This window comes from Benincasa hispida, unplaced genomic scaffold (assembly GCF_027475165.1).
Source record: "Benincasa hispida cultivar pf3 unplaced genomic scaffold, pf3_genome.v1.1 HicScf95, whole genome shotgun sequence".
Classification (NCBI taxonomy): Eukaryota; Viridiplantae; Streptophyta; class Magnoliopsida; order Cucurbitales; family Cucurbitaceae; genus Benincasa; species Benincasa hispida.
This window is the reverse complement of record NW_028327097.1, coordinates 12535-30997: the sequence shown is the minus strand read 5'-3', so window position 1 is coordinate 30997 and position 18463 is coordinate 12535. Positions and strand designations below refer to the sequence as shown.

At 33.1% G+C, this 18463-nt stretch overlaps 1 protein-coding gene across 1 annotated transcript; it reads left to right on the top strand.

The window, feature by feature from the left end:
- The first annotated feature begins 235 nt into the window (after positions 1-235).
- Positions 236-631, top strand: LOC150029746 (B3 domain-containing protein At2g31420-like). The gene has a single exon (XM_090310396.1). It carries the CDS (start codon positions 236-238, stop codon positions 629-631), a length of 396 nt encoding a protein of 131 aa, XP_090166522.1.
- The last annotated feature ends 17832 nt before the right edge of the window (positions 632-18463 follow it).

Sequence of the window (18463 nt, the reverse complement as noted above, 5' to 3'; positions counted from 1 at the left end):
TCATTCCCCTGTCTATGTTGGAGGTTGCAGATATTCTAATGGAGTTTTCATAAACTATTACTCATATTGAATCGAAAAAAGTTAACAAAACCCACAAAAGAAAGAAGCCAGCTTCGATGCCAACACCAATGACTAGGACTAAGAAACATAGGAAACAGAGGAAGAATAAGGCATTACAGCGCAAGTATCTGACGATTCCTGAGAAGTCGGCAACACTCAGAGATCGAATCGTGAGATGAGTGGGTATGAAATTAGACTGGTGATTCAGAAACAACTTCAAGATACTGATTTAAACAAGAACCAAGGATGTTTATCCCTACCGATAAAGAAACTGTTATTTGATTTTGCAACAGAGGAAGAGAGGAAGATGTTGAGTGAAGTGGAAAACCAAAACAAGAAAGGGATAAACGTGGTGATTTTAGATGATGTTCTTGAAGAAAGAATGATTTGTTTGAAGAAGTGGAAGATTGGAAGTGGAGATGTGTACTGTTTGACGACACAGTGGAATTCGTTGGTGGAGGAAATGGGACTGAAAAGTGGAGAACATATTCAACTTTGGAACTTTAGAAAAGATGATGAATTTGAGGTTTATCGTCTTTGCTTCGCAATGGTGAAGTTAGTTCGTTGCTAATTTATTACGTATTTTGATGTAAGATAGGAAAGATTAGGACTAAAACACATTATCAAGACTTAGCCGTAGAGACCAAATAAATATTTTTTTAATAGTTTAGGGACCAAAACAGATATGTGAGGCAAAAACTTAAATGCATTCATTGGTGTTCCTATCTTCTTCATTTCACAAATTGGCAAATTCTTGTTACTTCCTTTTCTAAAATATTTATGACTTTCTTTCTTTCTTTCTCTCTCTCTCTTTTTTTTTTTTTTTTGTATGTGTCTTTTTGGTAAATTTTGAATTTCATCTATTATCTATAAGATTGCCAATTTTAGCTCTAATTAACTTTATTAAAAATATCATTTGATCTCAAACTTTAATGATAATAACAATTTAGTTTTTATACTTTCAAATTTATATCAATTTAGTCTCTAAACTTTAATAAATATAAATTTTGTCATTTTAGATTATGATTTGTAACAATTTAGTTTCTATCTTAAAAAACTAAGATTAATGAAATTTCTTACCCATTTAGATTGATAAATTAATTAAGGGTCAAGTTTTGTTCATAAATTTTAAATACGAGTCTACTTGGCAACCAATTTATTTTTTTGTTTTCTATTTTTATTCTTGGTTTTTTTAAAAATACAAGTTTGTTTGGTAAGTAATTGAATTTTTTGTTTTTACAATTTAAAAAATGGTTTGGAAATTGTGAAGTAATTATGAAAGCGAAAAAAAAGGGAAATCTTTAATTTATAGGATATTTATAATACATAGTAGAATAAGAAAAAAAAAATCTAAAAATATATTACATCTTTAAAATATTTGCAAATATGGATGACTTGACTAGTAAATTTTTTAATATTTTTTAATTTCCTAATCAAAAAATAAAAAAATAAAGGATATGAAAGAAAATAAAAAATAAAGGAAAGAAAATGAAAGGAAAAAAGAAAAAAATGAAAGAAACTAAAAAAAATAAAGGAAAGAAGCAAAGATCGGATAAAGAAAAGAATAAAATAAAATAAAAGAAAGTGAAGAAGCAAATACTGATGAAGAAAAGAAAGAAAATAAAAAGATTAAACAAAGAGAAGGTGTACATCAAATAAGATAAGGGAGAGCAAAATTAGAAATTAAAAAGAAATTCAAAGATTGACTAGTTAACTCATCCATATTTGCAAATATTTTAAAGATGTAATATATTTTTAGATTTTTTCTCTTATTCTACTATGTATTACAAATATCCTATAAATTAAAGACTTTTTTTTTTCGCTTTCATAATTACTTCACAATTTCCAAACCATTTTTAAAATTGTAAAAACAAAGAATTCAATTAATTACCAAACAAACTTGTTTTTAAAAAAAACCAAGAAATAAAATAGAAAACAAAAAAATAAATTAGTTGCCAAGCAGACCTGTATTTATAATTTATGAACAAAACTTGACCCTTAATTAGTTTATCAATCTAAATAGCTAGAAAATTTCATTAATCTTAGTTTTTGAAGTTCGAAACTAAATTGTTACAAATCCTAATCTAAAATGACAAAATTGATATTTATGAAAGTTTAGAGACTAAATTGTTATAAATTTGAAAGTATAGAAACTAAATTGTTATTATCATCAATGTTTGAGATCAAATGGTATTTTTAACAAAGTTAATTAGAGCTAAAATTGACAACCTTATATAAAAGGATGAAATTCATAATTTCCCAAAAAATAAAAAATAAAAAATAAAAAAAAAAGCCATAAAATATTTCAGAAAAGTAAGTAACAAGAATACATTTAAGTTTTTATCTATTTTGGTCCCTAAACTTTGAATCTCGTTCTATTTTGGTCTCTAAACTTTCGAACATATTTTCTTTTAGTCCCTAAACTATTAAAAAAATGTTTATTTTGATCCCTACTAAGTTTTGATCATCAATTTTAGTCCATAATCTTTTCTATGATAAATTAGTAACGTAGTAGCTTAACCACACGAAGCAAAGACAATAAGCCTCAAATTCATCATCTTTTGTGAAGCTCCAAAGTTGAATATGTTCTCCACTTTTCAATCCTATTTCCTCCCCAACAAATTCCATTTAGTAGTCAAACAATATACATCTCCACTTCCAGTCTTCCACTTCTTCAAACAAATAATTCTTTCTTCAAGAACATCTAAAATCACCACCCTCATCTTTTCTTGTTTTGGTTTTCCACTTCGCTCAACAATTTTCTCTCATCCTCTGTTGCAAAATCAAACAACAATTTCTTTATCGGCAGAGATAAGTACCCATGGTTCTTATTTAAATCAATATCTTGAAGTTATTTTTGAATCACAAGTCTAATTTCATACCCACCTATATCCACAATCAGATCTCTCATTGCCACCGACATCTCGAGAATCGTCAAATATTTACTCTATTTTGCCTTCTTTTTCCATTGTTTCCTATGTTTTTTAGTCCTAGTCATCGGTGTCGGCATCAAAACTGGCTTCTTTCTTTTGTGGGTTTTGTTTAATTTTTTCTGGTTAAATATGAGTAACAAATTGTGAAAACTCTATTATAATATCCGCAACCTCCAACATAGATATGGAAATGACAGTTTCAGTCATGGGTTGTTCTTTCTTTTCAGAAGTGGAAGGTCTTCTTCTCGAGGTATGTAGATTTGGTTTAATCTGAAAGATCTAGACGCATTACTGTGAGAGATATTATATTCTCTATTTTTAGATTGCAAGAGATATCTAAAGATTTTCCAATATGGTTCATTGGTTCAAATCTTATGTCTGCAACGTAAATAATTTCAAATCAAGTTGAAAAGTAGAAGCTGATTGTATATTTTCATATGTGTTCTGTACATTTTTAGAACAATTTCTTATATACAACCATGAAAGAAAATTGGTGCACCAAAGGATAAAACCACTTAAGGTAAAAAAAAATAAAATACATAAGGAAAGAGAATTAATTATTTTTGGTGTCTTTCCTTATAAGTGATGGCATAAAATGGAAATTAATTTTTGGAGTAAAATTAATTTAGCATTTCTTCATGCGAAAGCAAGCATGGTGTTTTATTTTTGGAAGAAACTTATAGGATTCAAATGTTGACCCTTGTGTCGTGGATATACCATTGCCTTGAAAGCAAAATCGGCATGAACTCAGTGCTAAATCATCAGAAGTCGGTTGCTTTCCAAAGATAACACAACACCCTTCTCGAATGTGTACTCATTGTAGAAGGATTAAAATTGAATGAAAACTTTGTTCAAAATTAAATCATTTTTAATAAAGAGAAATATCATGCCAAACTCAAATCTCACCCTTAAAGACTAAAACAACCATGGTTCTTTTTATAAGAATCCAAGAAAAAACATTTTTCTAAATTAAATGTAAAAAATCGTTTCAGATCTTAATTAAATACAAAAACATTTCATATCTAAATTAAATAGGGAAAAAATTCATATCTAAATTAAATACAGAAAACCATTTTCAAATTTAAATTAAATATGAAAATACATCTAGAAATCTTTGGCTAATTTTATGACAAGTCATTCCAGCAATGACTAATTAACTAGTCATTCCCATCAATCCCCCACGAATGATTGAAAATAAAAAACAATAAATAATTTATATGAGCAAATATAAGAGAATAAACTTAAACCTCAACATCTTTCGATTTGAACTAATGCATAGTGAAGTAGAGCAACAAGTTGATTAGAGAGAGTGAGTTACCTCTTGAATTTTCAATAACTATTGTCGAGACCCACACAACACGTTTTGCTCCTTTAATTCCCATCGATTCCATGATAAGAGCGTGTTATTTAAGGCCATGCACATAGAACCTCAAATCAACGTGAAAGATCTAGAAAAATACCCTTAAACTTTTCCATAGTAGGCGGTCATACCTTCACAATCACATTAATTGCTTCATCAAGTCTATCGCAATAAACTGCTCAAAACTGAGCTAATCCATACCAGGAGACCAACTCCATCAAGCCTGTCAAAGACAAACCATTCAAAAACTGAGCTATGAAAATTTTATCATTATCCATCAAGTCCATGCTAGGACCACCCAAAGGAAGGGCTATGGAATTTTTAAATATTTTAGTTTTGTCCATCAAGTCCGTACTAGGACAACCCAAATGAAAAGCTATGGATCACCAAGTCTATCGCAATAGATGACCTTAGACGATCTAGATAAAGGGCCATGGACCATAAAGTCTATCACAATAGACAACTTAGATAAAGGGCTATGGACCACTATAATGGTTGGAGTCTCATACTTGTTAAAAATTCTAGAATTACTCTCCTTGTTATGTCTTTAGTGAGAGGATATGCAAAATTCCTCTCAAACTTTACAATGAAATAATCCTACTTTCATAATTTGTTCACAGCTCCATGCCTAAAAGAATGGTACACAATGCAAATAGATAGGTATAATGCCCTCCCATAATAGTACATCTTTCAGTAGGCTTCTAAGCCACTCATATTGATGTCCCCCACAATGGTGCATCTCCTAGTTGGCTTTTAAGCCACTCATACTAATGTTCGGTACATCTCCACATAGGTTTTTAAGCCACTCATATTAATGTCCCCCACAATGGTGCATCTCCCAGTTGGCTTTTAAGCCACTCAAACTAATGTCCTACTAATTCCAGAGCAATAAATTCACGCTTCCATGGAGTAGCTTCTCTACCCAATAAGAACACATATCCTCTAGTAAAGCTTACTTCATCATTCTATGTTACTCAATTTGCATACACTACCATTCTAACAAAATATGCAATCACAACATACGAAGAGAAATTAAATGGTCTTTATCAGGATTATGCGTATATCTATTCATCTTCTCAAAACATATACAATAATAGGTTTAGTATGGTTCATAAAAAAATATAACACTTCTTATAATTTTTGCATATTCAAATCAAAACACACATCTTCCTTATTTTTCTTAGGACCCATACTAGTACCATAAGGTATTCTTACAGGAGCATTTTTCAATGTGTGATTAATATAAAGAAAAACCATTTTTTGTTTGCTTTATCTTAACACTAAGTATCACATCACCTTCACCTAAATCTTACATTTCAAATTGTGAGGATATAAAGAACTTAGTATCATTAATTACGTCTATGTTTGTACCAAAGATCAGTATATCACACCATTAGCTCAAATAAATTTGCATAAATACATGTATCAAAGGATATTTACAAATATTCACATAATTAGCTCAAATAACTTGAGTAAATGACTTCCTTATATCCATGTCATATATTATATAAATACTATCAGAGCTTTATAATAGATATTTCAAATATTTTAGTCATATAAGAATATGCATCAAAATATTTGAAGATCCATTTAAACTTAAGTGGTTGATTTCCTTTAAAAAAATTCTACTATATCCATGTTTAATTCATAATGTTTCTTCATAAGTTGATAAATCACATAACAACAATAAATCATCAATCTTACTTTTATCCTTTCAAGATCCTAGACATGCGGACTTTTAATAAATTGAAATTATATATTATCCATGGTCATTTCCTTATTTACTAAATGTGATTATGATCTCCTTTTCTAACCAATGTGATACTTTGGTCGCATTTCCAACATTTCTCCCCTCGAACAAAGGATCACCAAGTCTCCCCTCAAATAGTAATTCATTTGTCAAACTCTTGTCTAGGCTAGCTCCTCTTCACTAGGACACACAACCAATCTGACAGAGTTTAACTATAGATCATATCATGACATACTTTTGAGAATGTACAATCAACTTCTACTTTTCAACTTGATTTGAAATTATTTACGTTGCAGACATAAGATTTGAATCAATGAACCATATTGGCAAATCTTTAGATATTGAATATAATATCTCTCACGATTTCTTCTAGAAATAGATGAACAAATCTAGAACTGACTTTACTTTGAGATATTTAACCTTTTTCAATCTTATTAAGTATTACTTCTCTCCTAATTTTAGATCAACCCTTACTTTAGGCAACACATAACACAAAATCAAATTCTAAGTCTAGACCTTGATGTCTTCCATCAAACAACACTTGATGTTGATGTTTTAAATTAGGGTAAAGTGGATTTAAAGTGTACATACCAGACGACTGCCAATTGCTTCTTCTAAAGTCTTGGTCAATGAAACCATTTTAGACGTGATGTTGGGCCTAATTCATTTTGCATCAGAACATATCCACGAGAATGATATTAAAATCACCCAACGATAGCTTCTTGATCGATGGACAACATTTCCAAGCAACATAGCGACTGGTTCTTTTGTAATCGCAGAACGTTGGCTTCATCTCGTAAACTGATTTCATTATAAATTGAAAGTGGAGATTCGTCGAGTTGGCTTCAGCCAAAAATAAATAAATAAAACTTGACCTGATCTGCCGTTTTTCTACCGCCTCTATAGACCAGACCTGCCGCTGGTCTTCCTCCGCTGGCACCAGATCTATCGACGTGGGTAGCTTCACTCGTGGATCTCTCTTCCTGATCGATCTTCCACGGTACAAAATCTACTGCTCACCATAGTTTAGATCCAATTGCAATATCTCAGTTCCGCCGAGATCTCCGCCACTCATCGCCGTTCACCTCGTTCAGATTCGTTTTCTCAATTTTCCATTAATTGAATATCAAGATGCCAACTCTTTCACAATTCGTTGTTTATCGACATTTGGTAGAAATTGAATTTTGCTTTTAAATTGTAGGATTCAAACATCCACCATTGTGCCATGGATATACCACTTCCTTGAAAGCAAAATCAGTGCATGCTAAATAGCCGGTGAAAACTTGGCTAAGAATTAAATCATTTCTAATAGAGAGGAATATCATGTCAAACTCAAATCTCACCTCGAGGGCTAAAACAACCATGGTTCTTTTTATAAGAATCCAACTAAAGATTTTTCTAAATTAAATGTAGAAAATATTTCAGGTCTTAATTAAATATAAAAACGTTTCAGATCTTAGTTAAATACAAAAATGTTTTAGATATTAATTAAATACAAAAATATTTCATATCTAAATTGAATAGGAAAACGTTTCATATCTAAATTAAATATAGCAATCCATTTTCAAATTTAAATTTAATATGAAAATATATTTAGAAATCAAAAGTTAATTTTATGACAAGTCATTGGAATGAATTGAACAGAGTTGGGAGATGAGTGATGGACATTTATTTATAGGAGTGAAATAGCATAGTCGGGGTAGGACTTCAGTCTTCAGATTATATCATTCCTAATCTTGATTTTCAATTCCTTTTACAGAAAGATGCAGCGGAAGAAAATAAGATAATTAAGCATTCTAATTTCTTAATTTTGACATCAAAATAAGCATGTTCATTAAGCATTCTAATTTCTTAATTTTGACATCAAAATAAGCATTCTAATTTCTTAATTTTGACATCAAAATAAGCATGTTCATAGGGTATTGAGAGGGTTTCAACACATACCTTTGAACATCCTCTACAAACATGAATTTGAGCTGCAATCTTCTTCCATTAAAGTCGTGACCACCAAGAGATCTTCTCTACTATTCTCAGCCTTGAATTTAAGTGGTGAAACTCATAATTGGGTTGAATTTGTGAAGGTTTTGGTGTGGGTTTGAAAAGAGGGAAAACCGTTTCTGTAAAAACTAATTTTCAGCCTTGAAATTCTTTCAATCTCAAAATTGAAGAGTTTTATCAATATTTTTCATGCAGGCACTCAAGAGACCAGCTGATGCCACTTCAAATGCATGGAAGTAATGGGCAATGTGTGTGAATTTAGGAGAAACACCTTCTTATTTCACCAAAATGTTGAAAAGTCCACTACAAATTTTAAAAATTTCAATTTCCATTTTCAATCTTTAATTTTAATTAATTAAAAATTAATTAATTAAAATCAAAACCAATATTTCAATTTTTCAAATTGAAATAAAAATGAAAATTAATTTTGATTTAATTAATTAAAAAATTTTAATTAATTAAATAGTAATTTAATAATAAAAATTAAATTCATCACATACCTAATTTTAAACATGAATCATATTTATGTAATTAATACTTAAATCAATATTTATATCAAATATAATTATATAATAATTCAATATAAACTCTCCAATTTCATTTAATTTCAATAAATTAAACATTAATTAATTATATCAAATATAATTATACAAACCATAATTTGAATTTGAACTATTCAAATTCAAACCATAAATTCAATTTGAACATTTCAAATTGAAATTCAATTTGAACACTTCAAATTGATATCATTCAAAATTTCCTCAATTTACTAATTCAAGGTGTTCATGTTTTACAAGTTAGTAGAGGGACCTTATGAACTTATAGATCATAAGCTTCAACGATTTGAGATTAATTAGCTAAAACTCTTTAGACCAAATTAATCAATATTCGTTAATTATCGAGTCACACCACTATACCTCGACATTTTTCACTCTCCTCATTGTAGATATATTTGTGTCCACTTGATTTAACCATACTCAGTAAGTCAACCCATCACAGGTTATTCGTAGTAACGGTTGGGTCAAATGTTGTTTTACCCTTGAAATTACGTCTTGCTTCCACTGATTCTCTAATGAACAATTGGTTTGTGATCTAATTACTAAACCAGATCCCTCTTGGGCCAATGAGATGGTGGGGTCCCTTGTTCAAGACCTAGATTCAACACTTAAGAGAACAACCTTCCTTATCCTTAAATCGGATAGGCGTGAATTCCATTTTGCACCCTTTGTCCCCAGCTATCTACTCGGCCTTATCCCCAAAATGGGAGGCTTATTAAGCATTGTTGTTGGACTACTCTCACCTATGCAGATCAAAGGATAATCCCGAATAAACAGGAGTTCATAGTTAGCTCAAGATTAAGGTTAAGTTACCTAGGTCACGCTATGAAATAGTCAGTCTTAAACAGTAAACAACGTTATAAAGTAAGAGTGATTTATTTCTTGGTCCGATCTTATGCAAACTCATTGTAAAGAACATAACCACATGAACGAATCAGGATCACCTCGTTTGTAGCACTTTACAATTCTTTGTAACAACTACAGAGTGGGCCGTATCTAATAGTATTACCAGAATAAGGCACCCAACCTTATTTGTATACTATAGATCATTTTTACCATTTACTCAAACTTGATCCACTTTTATGTCTCCACATAAAGTTCAAGTACTCATATAATAGTCATGGATCTTTTAGTTTATTGGATTTATTTCTAAAACGAAATAAGCAATTCATAAATTCAATAACAATTTTATTGAATCAAACTTCAATAATAACTTTATTGAATTTTAGAATAAGTTTATTACTTACAAACCATGAGTTTTAGGACATAAAACCCAACACAAAAGCATTGGAATCCCTATTCCAATATTTACAACCCTGGATGGAGATCGCACCCAAATTTTGCATGGTCAAAGCCTAACAACATCACAAGTACATGCAGTAACAAACAAGAGCAACCCACCTAGATTCCCACAAGTGTCGCGACAGTAGCCTCAAGTCTAACCTTCTGTGAAGCCTACTAAAAAAAGTCCCATCATGGTAGAAATAATGAAAGAGTATATAACAAGAAATGGTATGGCTCTAAGAAACTTAGAAATGCAAGTGGGCCAGTTGGCAAAGGAGATTCAAAACATACTGCCCAGAGCCTTACCCAATAACACAGAAGCACCAAAGCTAAATGGAAAGAAGCAGTGTACGGTTATTACACTAAGAAGAGAAGTGGAATATGAAGGATTGAAAATATATGAAAAACAAGTACAGTGTAGAAAGAAAGAAACAAAAAATGTCAAGTCTAAAGAAGATACGATTCTAAAAGATGTGGAAACAAAGACAGTAGATGGAAAAGGAAAAAAGAATGAAGAAGATGAAATGTCAAGGGTGTCAACAGACAAGAAAGAGGTAGCAGCATATAAACCATTTGTACCTTTACCCTAAAGCTTCAAAAGACCAAAAAAGACATGCAGTTCAAGAAGTTCTTGGATATACTCAAGCAATTATATATCAACATCCTTTAGTTGAGGATCTGGAAGAGATGTCAAACTATATCAAGTTTATAAAAGATATTTTTTTTAAGAAACGAAAGTTGTCGGAATTCAAAAGTGTTGCGTAAACTAAATGTTATAGTATGATGATTAGTAGAAAGATTCCTCCTAAGCTAAAAGACCCTTAGAACTTCACTATTCCTTGCTCAATTGGAGGACAGAGCCTAGGTAGAGTGTTGTATGACCTGGGGGCAAACATAAATTTGATACCTTACTCCATTTTCACTCTATTTGGCATTGAGGAGTGAAGCCAACCACGATGATGTCGCAGTTAGCTGACAGATCCATCATTAAGTCAGTGGGAAAGATTGAGAATGTTTTAGTAAAAGTAGACAAGTTCGTGTTTCCTATAGACTTTATAAATTTAGATTGTGAATCAGGTAATTGGGAGAGGGAGAGCTATTGATGTGTAAAAGGGAGAATTGACTATGCGGGTCAATGACCAAAAGATTTCGTTTAATTTGTCAAGTGCACTAAAATTTCTAGGAGATTTGGATGAGTGTTCTTTCATTGATTCTATTGATGCTTTGTTTTCAAATGTGCAGGACGTTACACATCGAGAGGAGTTGGAAGAAGTATAAGAGGAAATTGAAGAAACAACATAGCAGGTTGCTCTAGTAGTAGGAATAGCATGTCTAGTAGCAGACCGTGAAATATCAAAAACACTCAAACCATTGGTAATTGAACCACCAAGGCTTGACTTGAAGCCACTGCCGGCACATTTAAAATATGCATATCTAGGTCAAGATAACACATTGCTAGTAATCATTGTTGTTGAGCTAACAGAACAAGATGAAAAATTGTTGCTGAAAATTCTAAGTAAGCATAAGCAAGCGATTGGCTGGACAATAGTTGACATCAGAGAAATCCTTCCTTCATTTTGTATGCATCCAATTAACCTAGAAGAAGAAGCAAGGAATTCAATTGAGAGTCAAAGGCGGTTAAATCCAAACATGAAAGAAGTTGTCCGCAAAGAAATCATCAAGTGGCTAAACATCGGAGTGATTTATCCCATTTCCGACAATGATGGGTTAGTCTAGTACAGTGCATATCGAAAAAAGGCTGAATGACCATAGTGGTAAATGAAAAAAACAAGCTCATCCTAATACAAATGGTAACAGGATGGTGAGTCTGCATGGACTACCACAAGCTTAACAAGGCCACGAAGAAGGATCACTTTTTGTTGCTTTTGATAGATCAAATGTTAGATTGGTTAGCTGGTAAAGAGTACTATTGTTTCCTTGATGGGTATTCAGGGAACAATCAGATCATGATAGTGCTCGAGGATTAGAGGAAAACCACGTTCATGTGCTCCTATGGCACTTAGGGGTGAATATCAGTTGATCGATGTCGATTTTGGGAGAAAATCGGCATCGAAAATCGACCAAAAAAGTGTGTAAAATTCGTTGGATTATTGATCGAGCCGGTTGGTTTGGTCTTTTTTTTCCCTCCTTTTTTTAAAGCAAAGTCAAGATGAATGAAAAGGAAAGATGAATATGGATTGATGAAGTGTTATTGTTAGGTGATAGTGGCTCTTTTGTGGTGTCGTTTAATTCCAGAAAAGTGCCACAAATAAAAAAAAAAAATTTATAATGACACCAAACTACTTTATCACTACAAAGATGTAAGAATAGTGATAAGTCCGGGTCGATTCGCAGGGAAGTGCGACTTGTTTCGTTAAGCCAATTTCCTATTAGAGTGGTAAATAGGGGGGTTTGGTGTGAAAGAGATAAACGTGTAAGAAATTGAAATAAAAGCGGATAAATGTAAACTAAGGATAGGAATTATCTAGTTTCGAGAGCAAAAGAGATCCTATGTAATTTCAATCATCAAAATCCATTAATTGGACATACAATCGATTTATGCCTACACAACACTCACTTGACACGACCAAGCTAGCCTCTACAAAGGCGGACAACTAGCTAGGACCGAACCAAGAAAGTGTCCTAAGTAAACTACATTCATTAAATCCTAATTGGGTTCAATAGCGATCAATTAAGACTAAGCACATATGCATTAAGCTTTAGGATTCCATTGTGTTGATTAATTAATGGGGAAGCCCTAACTCAATCAACTGATTTATCCCTGAACCTAGATCAAACATGCATCCTAAAACCCAAGATTAGACTACAAATCCTAGCATACACATTCAACCATTTGCTACCGGAGTGATCTTAAGCGTAAACGTGTGGGCTTTGGTGTCCTAATTCTCCCGGAGTCTTGTTGTTTTGTAAAGATGCACATTGTTTGATGAATAAAATAATTGTTATTTAATTCTCACATTTACTCATATCCAATAAACAAAACTCTTTGGTTATCTTAGGTGAACTTAAGCATGTATATGTGATATACAAGTGGATCATGCCTTAAGTGATAACCTAAAATGGTCTGTAGTATAAGGATTAAGGTGGGATACCTGATCCTTGTGACACTACGGATACAACCCACTTTGTAGAGGTTTGCAATTGTTGTAAACTACTACAGATGGTAGATCCTGGGCATTCATGTGGAGACGTGCGAGCGGGGGTGTCCTATAAAAAGAGTTTGTATAAGATCCGGACCATGAGATGATTAAACTCTGTATATAACGTCGTTGATACTAGAGACTTACATCCCACCTAAACGACCATAGGTCACATGACCTTAATCCTGAGTTTTTTGAGAACTCTTGCCTTTAAGAGCGGTCCTTTGATTAGTATGGGTGAGAGTGGCCAGATTGCCAACTCAACATGCCTACCTTTTAGGGACTTGTCTGATCTAGGAGCTAGGAACTCAATCCACAAGATGAAATTCACTCATTTCCCAAAATAGGGATAAGTAGAGAGATTGTTCCCTTAAGAGCTGATTCCGGGGCTTGAACATAGAGGCCACAACTTCTCTTTGGAAGAGAGGACTCAGTCATAGTAGAACTATGACTTATGTTCATTAGAGGGATCAGTGGTACTTAAGAAGTTAGATGTAACTACAGGGGCATAACGGTTATTGACCTAGGTGTACTTACGAGCGATCTGTGAAGGGTTGTCGCACTTCTGATTGGTTAAAATGGACACATAATATATCTGTGGTAAGGAGAGTTCAGTTGTCGGTCTTTAGTGCCTGACAGTTGTGGATCTCATGACTAAAGAGTTTAGTCAGTTATTCATGTACTATTGGAGCTTCGAGCTACAAGTCCATAAGGTCCCCTTGATAGCTCAATGGATTCTGTTGAGGATCAGTTCTTGGTGTTGATTTGAAATGTTCAAATTGGCAAGAGGTATTTTTTATTATATGAGATATGATTGGTATGATGTATGAGATACATCTAGTGGAGAATTAATGTAAATGAGATTTACATTAAGTGTCATGGAATAGAAAAAGAATTATGGTTTATAAATATAGTATGATAAGTTGATTATCATTTATATTTATAATAATACTAATTATTAGATAATTAAATCTTTTTCTCTAATAACCAATTGAGTGAGAGGTTATTGGTGGTTCATGGTAACCGTGAGATAAAAGAAAATTTGTTTTCCTAATTTTAGTAAGTTTTTGTCAAAAATTGTTTTGGACATTTCTCTCTCAGTAGAAGAATCTCATGGAGCTTGTCAAGTAAATACAGATTTACTAAACGACAACTTGCCAAAAGGTAAACGATCATGCAGTGTTTGTAGATGATAAACACGAAACTAAACGATGAGCTAAATGATCGCTTAGCTTTTGCTAGACGATCGCTTAGCTTTTGCTAAATGATTGGGCATCAACCTATACGGTAGGTTTCAGCCATTTCCCACTTAGCATTGCATTAATCATCACAGCGTTGCAATGCCAAGGGTAGCATTGCGATGCTACCCTACATATTCAGCTTCTGTCGCTCAACGTTGCACGAGCATTGAGGTTGTGAATGTAACGAGCGTCGCGACGCTCTAATCGGGGCAATTTGGTCATTTTTACTCCTTTGAAGCCCGAATGCTCAAATCACCTACAAATTGCCTCAAATTAACCCTGTTTCTCATCAAATGGCTAATTTTACCTCTTGATTGCTCGGTACCTAGAAAATAAGATGATTAACACATAAATCCATTAATGTGCCAAAATTAAGAAAGAAAATATAGCTCTTTTTGAGAGCTATCATTAGGTTAACATAATTTGCAACTTTTTCAAATTTAAATCAATAATTTTTTTTATGAAAATTTTAAATCAATTATGTAATGAGTTTGGAAATTAGGCAACATAAAAAAATAATAAATCAGTACTGAAAAAGTAGGCTTGGGCTTGGGTTTGTGGTAATAAGCTTACTTTTATTTTTATTTTTCAATTTTTATTTAAAAAGTTTGTCGGTCGATTGATTTTACATTTTTTTTTATAAGAAAACCGACAACCGACTGACCAACCTTAATTCGATAGATTTAGATTGGTTGGATCGATTTTCAGTGCATTTATGTACACTCCTAGTGGCACGTTTTCCTTTCGACACATGCCATTTGGGTTATGCAATGCGCCAGCAAACATTCAACGATGCATGATTGTGAAACCCAGATTTCTATTTTCCTTACTTAAGCAAGTGATAAAAGGAATTAACTAAGTGAAAGTTAAATCCTAAGTTAAGGGGAAGGAAATTTCTAAGTGTTAAGTAGATTTTCCTTGAATAAATTAAGTTGAGCTTTAATTGGTAAAATTGTGATGAAATTTGTATAATAAGTAGGTTGATGATAAAGTTAGTGTGGAATGGTGAAGAAAGAATGGGGATTTGAAAAGAAAAATATGGACATTGAGTTTGGAAAATTTGGGAAAAATTGGCTAAGTATGGAAAATTTATGTGAAATGCATGTTGGGCATAAAGCACTGGAAGGCAAGTGACTAGTGGCACAATCGTGTAGGAATTGCACGAAGACAAACAATGTTCGCAGTAGCTAAGCCTAGTAAGTCCAGACCTATAGCTAAACAAAGTGGTAGATCAGTATCAGGTCGTGGGTCGGTGGCTAGTACGGGGAGGAAACCACTTTATGTAAACTGTGGTAGGCATCATACAGGACTATGTTATTGTAATAGGAATGTGTGTTTCCAGTGCGGACAAGCTGGACATTTCAAAAGAGATTGTCCTCAGGTAGGTCATGGAGCACAGAATGAGCAAAGAGGAGTTACCTAGACTGTAAACCAACCTAGAACGATCGGAACTAGAGGTGAGGGATCCGGTGTAGCTAAGCATCAAGGGGTAGCTGGACGACCCCAACAGCAACCGCAGCAGCAGCAAGGTAGAATGTATGCTATGATACACCAGGAAGCGGAAGAGGCTCCAGATGTCGTAACTGGTATGATAACTTTATGTAATCAATCCACTTATGCATTATTTGATCCTGGTGCTACACACTCATTCATATTTAGTATGTGTGCATTACATATAGATAAAATACCTGAACGTATGGATGAGGAATTATTTATCTCTACGCCTGTATGAGATACTCTAGTGGTACATGAGTATTATAGGAATTGTGAAGTAATTCTTGGAGACCAATGTTTTTGGGTCAACTTGATTACATTAGAATTACTAGAATTTGATGTTATCTTAGGTATGGATTTCCTAAGTAAACACTATTCCATTATGGATTGCTTTAGAAGAGAAATAGTGTTTAAGAAACCCGGTGAAAAAGAAATAACTCTGGTAGGAAGTAAAAGAATACTCCCAGGAAGTTTAATATCAGCGATAAAAGCTAGAAAATTGTTGACTAAAGGATGTGAAGCTTATTTAGCATCTGTAGTAATTTCCTAAGATAAGAAACTAAAACCTGAGGATGTACCTGTAATACAAGAATTCTTAGATGTGTTCCCTGAAGAATTACTAGGCTTACCGCCTGATAGGGAAGTAGAATTTACTATTGAGTTAATTCCTGGTATTGCACCTATATCCCAAGCACCATATAGGATGGCCCTAACGGAGTTGAAATAGTTAAAAGTTCAATTATAGGAACTTGTGGATAAGGGGTACATTAGACCTAGTGTATCGCCTTGGGGAGCACCAATCTTGTTGTTAAGAAGAAAGACGGTACTCTTAGATTATGCATAGACTATAGACAGTTGAATAAAGTGACCATTAAGAATAAGTCCATTGCCTCGTATAGATGATCTCTTCGATCAGTTAAAGGGAGCAACGGTGTTCTCTAAGATAGATTTGAGGTCAGGCTATCACCAGTTGAAGGTGAAAGACACAGATGTTCCTAAAACTGCATTCAGAACTAGATATGGACATTTTGAGTTCCTAGTAATGCTGTTTGGATTGACAAATGCTCTTGCGGTATTTATGGACTTGATGAATAGAATATTCCATTCTTATCTGGATCAGTTTGTGATAGTATTCATAGATGACATACTAGTGTATTCCAGTAGTGCAGAAAAACACAAAGAACATCTAAGGATGGTATTACATACTTTAAAAGAAATGAAGTTATATGCCAAATTTAGTAAGTGTGATTTTTTGTTAAATCAAGTCATATTTCTTGGGCATATAGTTTCAGCTGACAAAGTTAGTGTTGATTCCCAAAAGATAGAAGCAGTAGTTAATTGGGAACGACCTCTGAATGTAACCGAAGTACGCAGTTTTTTGGGTTTAGCAGGTTATTATAGAAGATTTGTGGAGGGTTTCTCTAAAATAGCAATTCCATTGACAAACCTAACCAGAAAAGATGCGAAGTTTGAATGGTCGCCAGAATGCGAGCATAGTTTCCAAGTGCTGAAACAAAGGTTAATATCAGCACCAGTATTAACTCTACCTACATCAGGTAAGGGGTTCGAAGTTTATTGTGATGCATCCCAACAAGGATTAGGATGTGTGCTGATGCAGGAGGGAAAAGTAGTTTGATCAGTAGGAACAAAACTTGAGACAGAGAAGATGGCTCGAGTTGCTCAAAGACTATGACTGTACAATTGAATATCACCTAGATAAAGCAAATGTGGTAGCTGATGCTTTAAGTCGGAAAACTAGATCAGCTAAAGCTAGTGTTAATTTAGTGAAGGGTACACTGATTCATGAGTTGTATAATGCTAGGGCAGTATTATCAATCGGTCAAACATGAGGGTTACTAGCTTCATTTCAAGTACGTCTTACGCTCGTAGAAAATATTCTACGTGAGCAGTTAAAGGATTCTGATCTTCAGAAGTTATCTGAAGAAGTAGATAAAGAATTGAGAATGGGCTATCAATTAAGAGCTGATCAAGTGCTACTAAAGGAGGGTAGAATATGCATACCTAAAAATCTACCCAGGAAGGTAAGTGTGAATTTAAGTTATTCTCATTTAGTATTTGAGATACAAATGTTTATGTGGTAGATAGTTTGGTTCAACATCTAGCTTAGAGATAGCTAGGAGAGGTATCATTGGAAAACTAAGGAATTGATATCAGAGTAGCGTAGTAGAAGCGTGGTAATAGACAAGACTATGAAAGGTTACAACAGTGGTTGTTGTGAAACCTTAAACCAGAGTTAGTTCGATTAAATTTTAAGGACGAAATTTTCTTAAGGGGGAAGTAAATGTGAAACCCGGATTTCTATTTTTCTTACTTAAGCAAGTGATAAAAGGAATTAACTAAGTGAAAGTTAAATCCTAAGTTAAGGGGAAGGAAATTTCTAAGTGTTATAGATTTTCCATGAATAAATTAAGTTGAGCTTTAATTGGTAAAATTATGATGAAATTTGTATAATAAGTAGGTTGATGAGAAAGTAACTATGGAATGGTGAAGAAAGAATGGGGATTTGAAAAGAAAAATATGGACATTGAGTCTGGGAAATTGTGAAAAAATTGGCTAAGTATGGAAAATTTATGTGAAATGCGTGTTGTGCATAAAGCACTGGAA

Bases quoted from the DNA above. Each gene is read 5' to 3' on its own strand.
- LOC150029746 (XM_090310396.1), top strand. From the start codon at position 236: ATGAGTGGGTATGAAATTAGACTGGTGATTCAGAAACAACTTCAAGAT.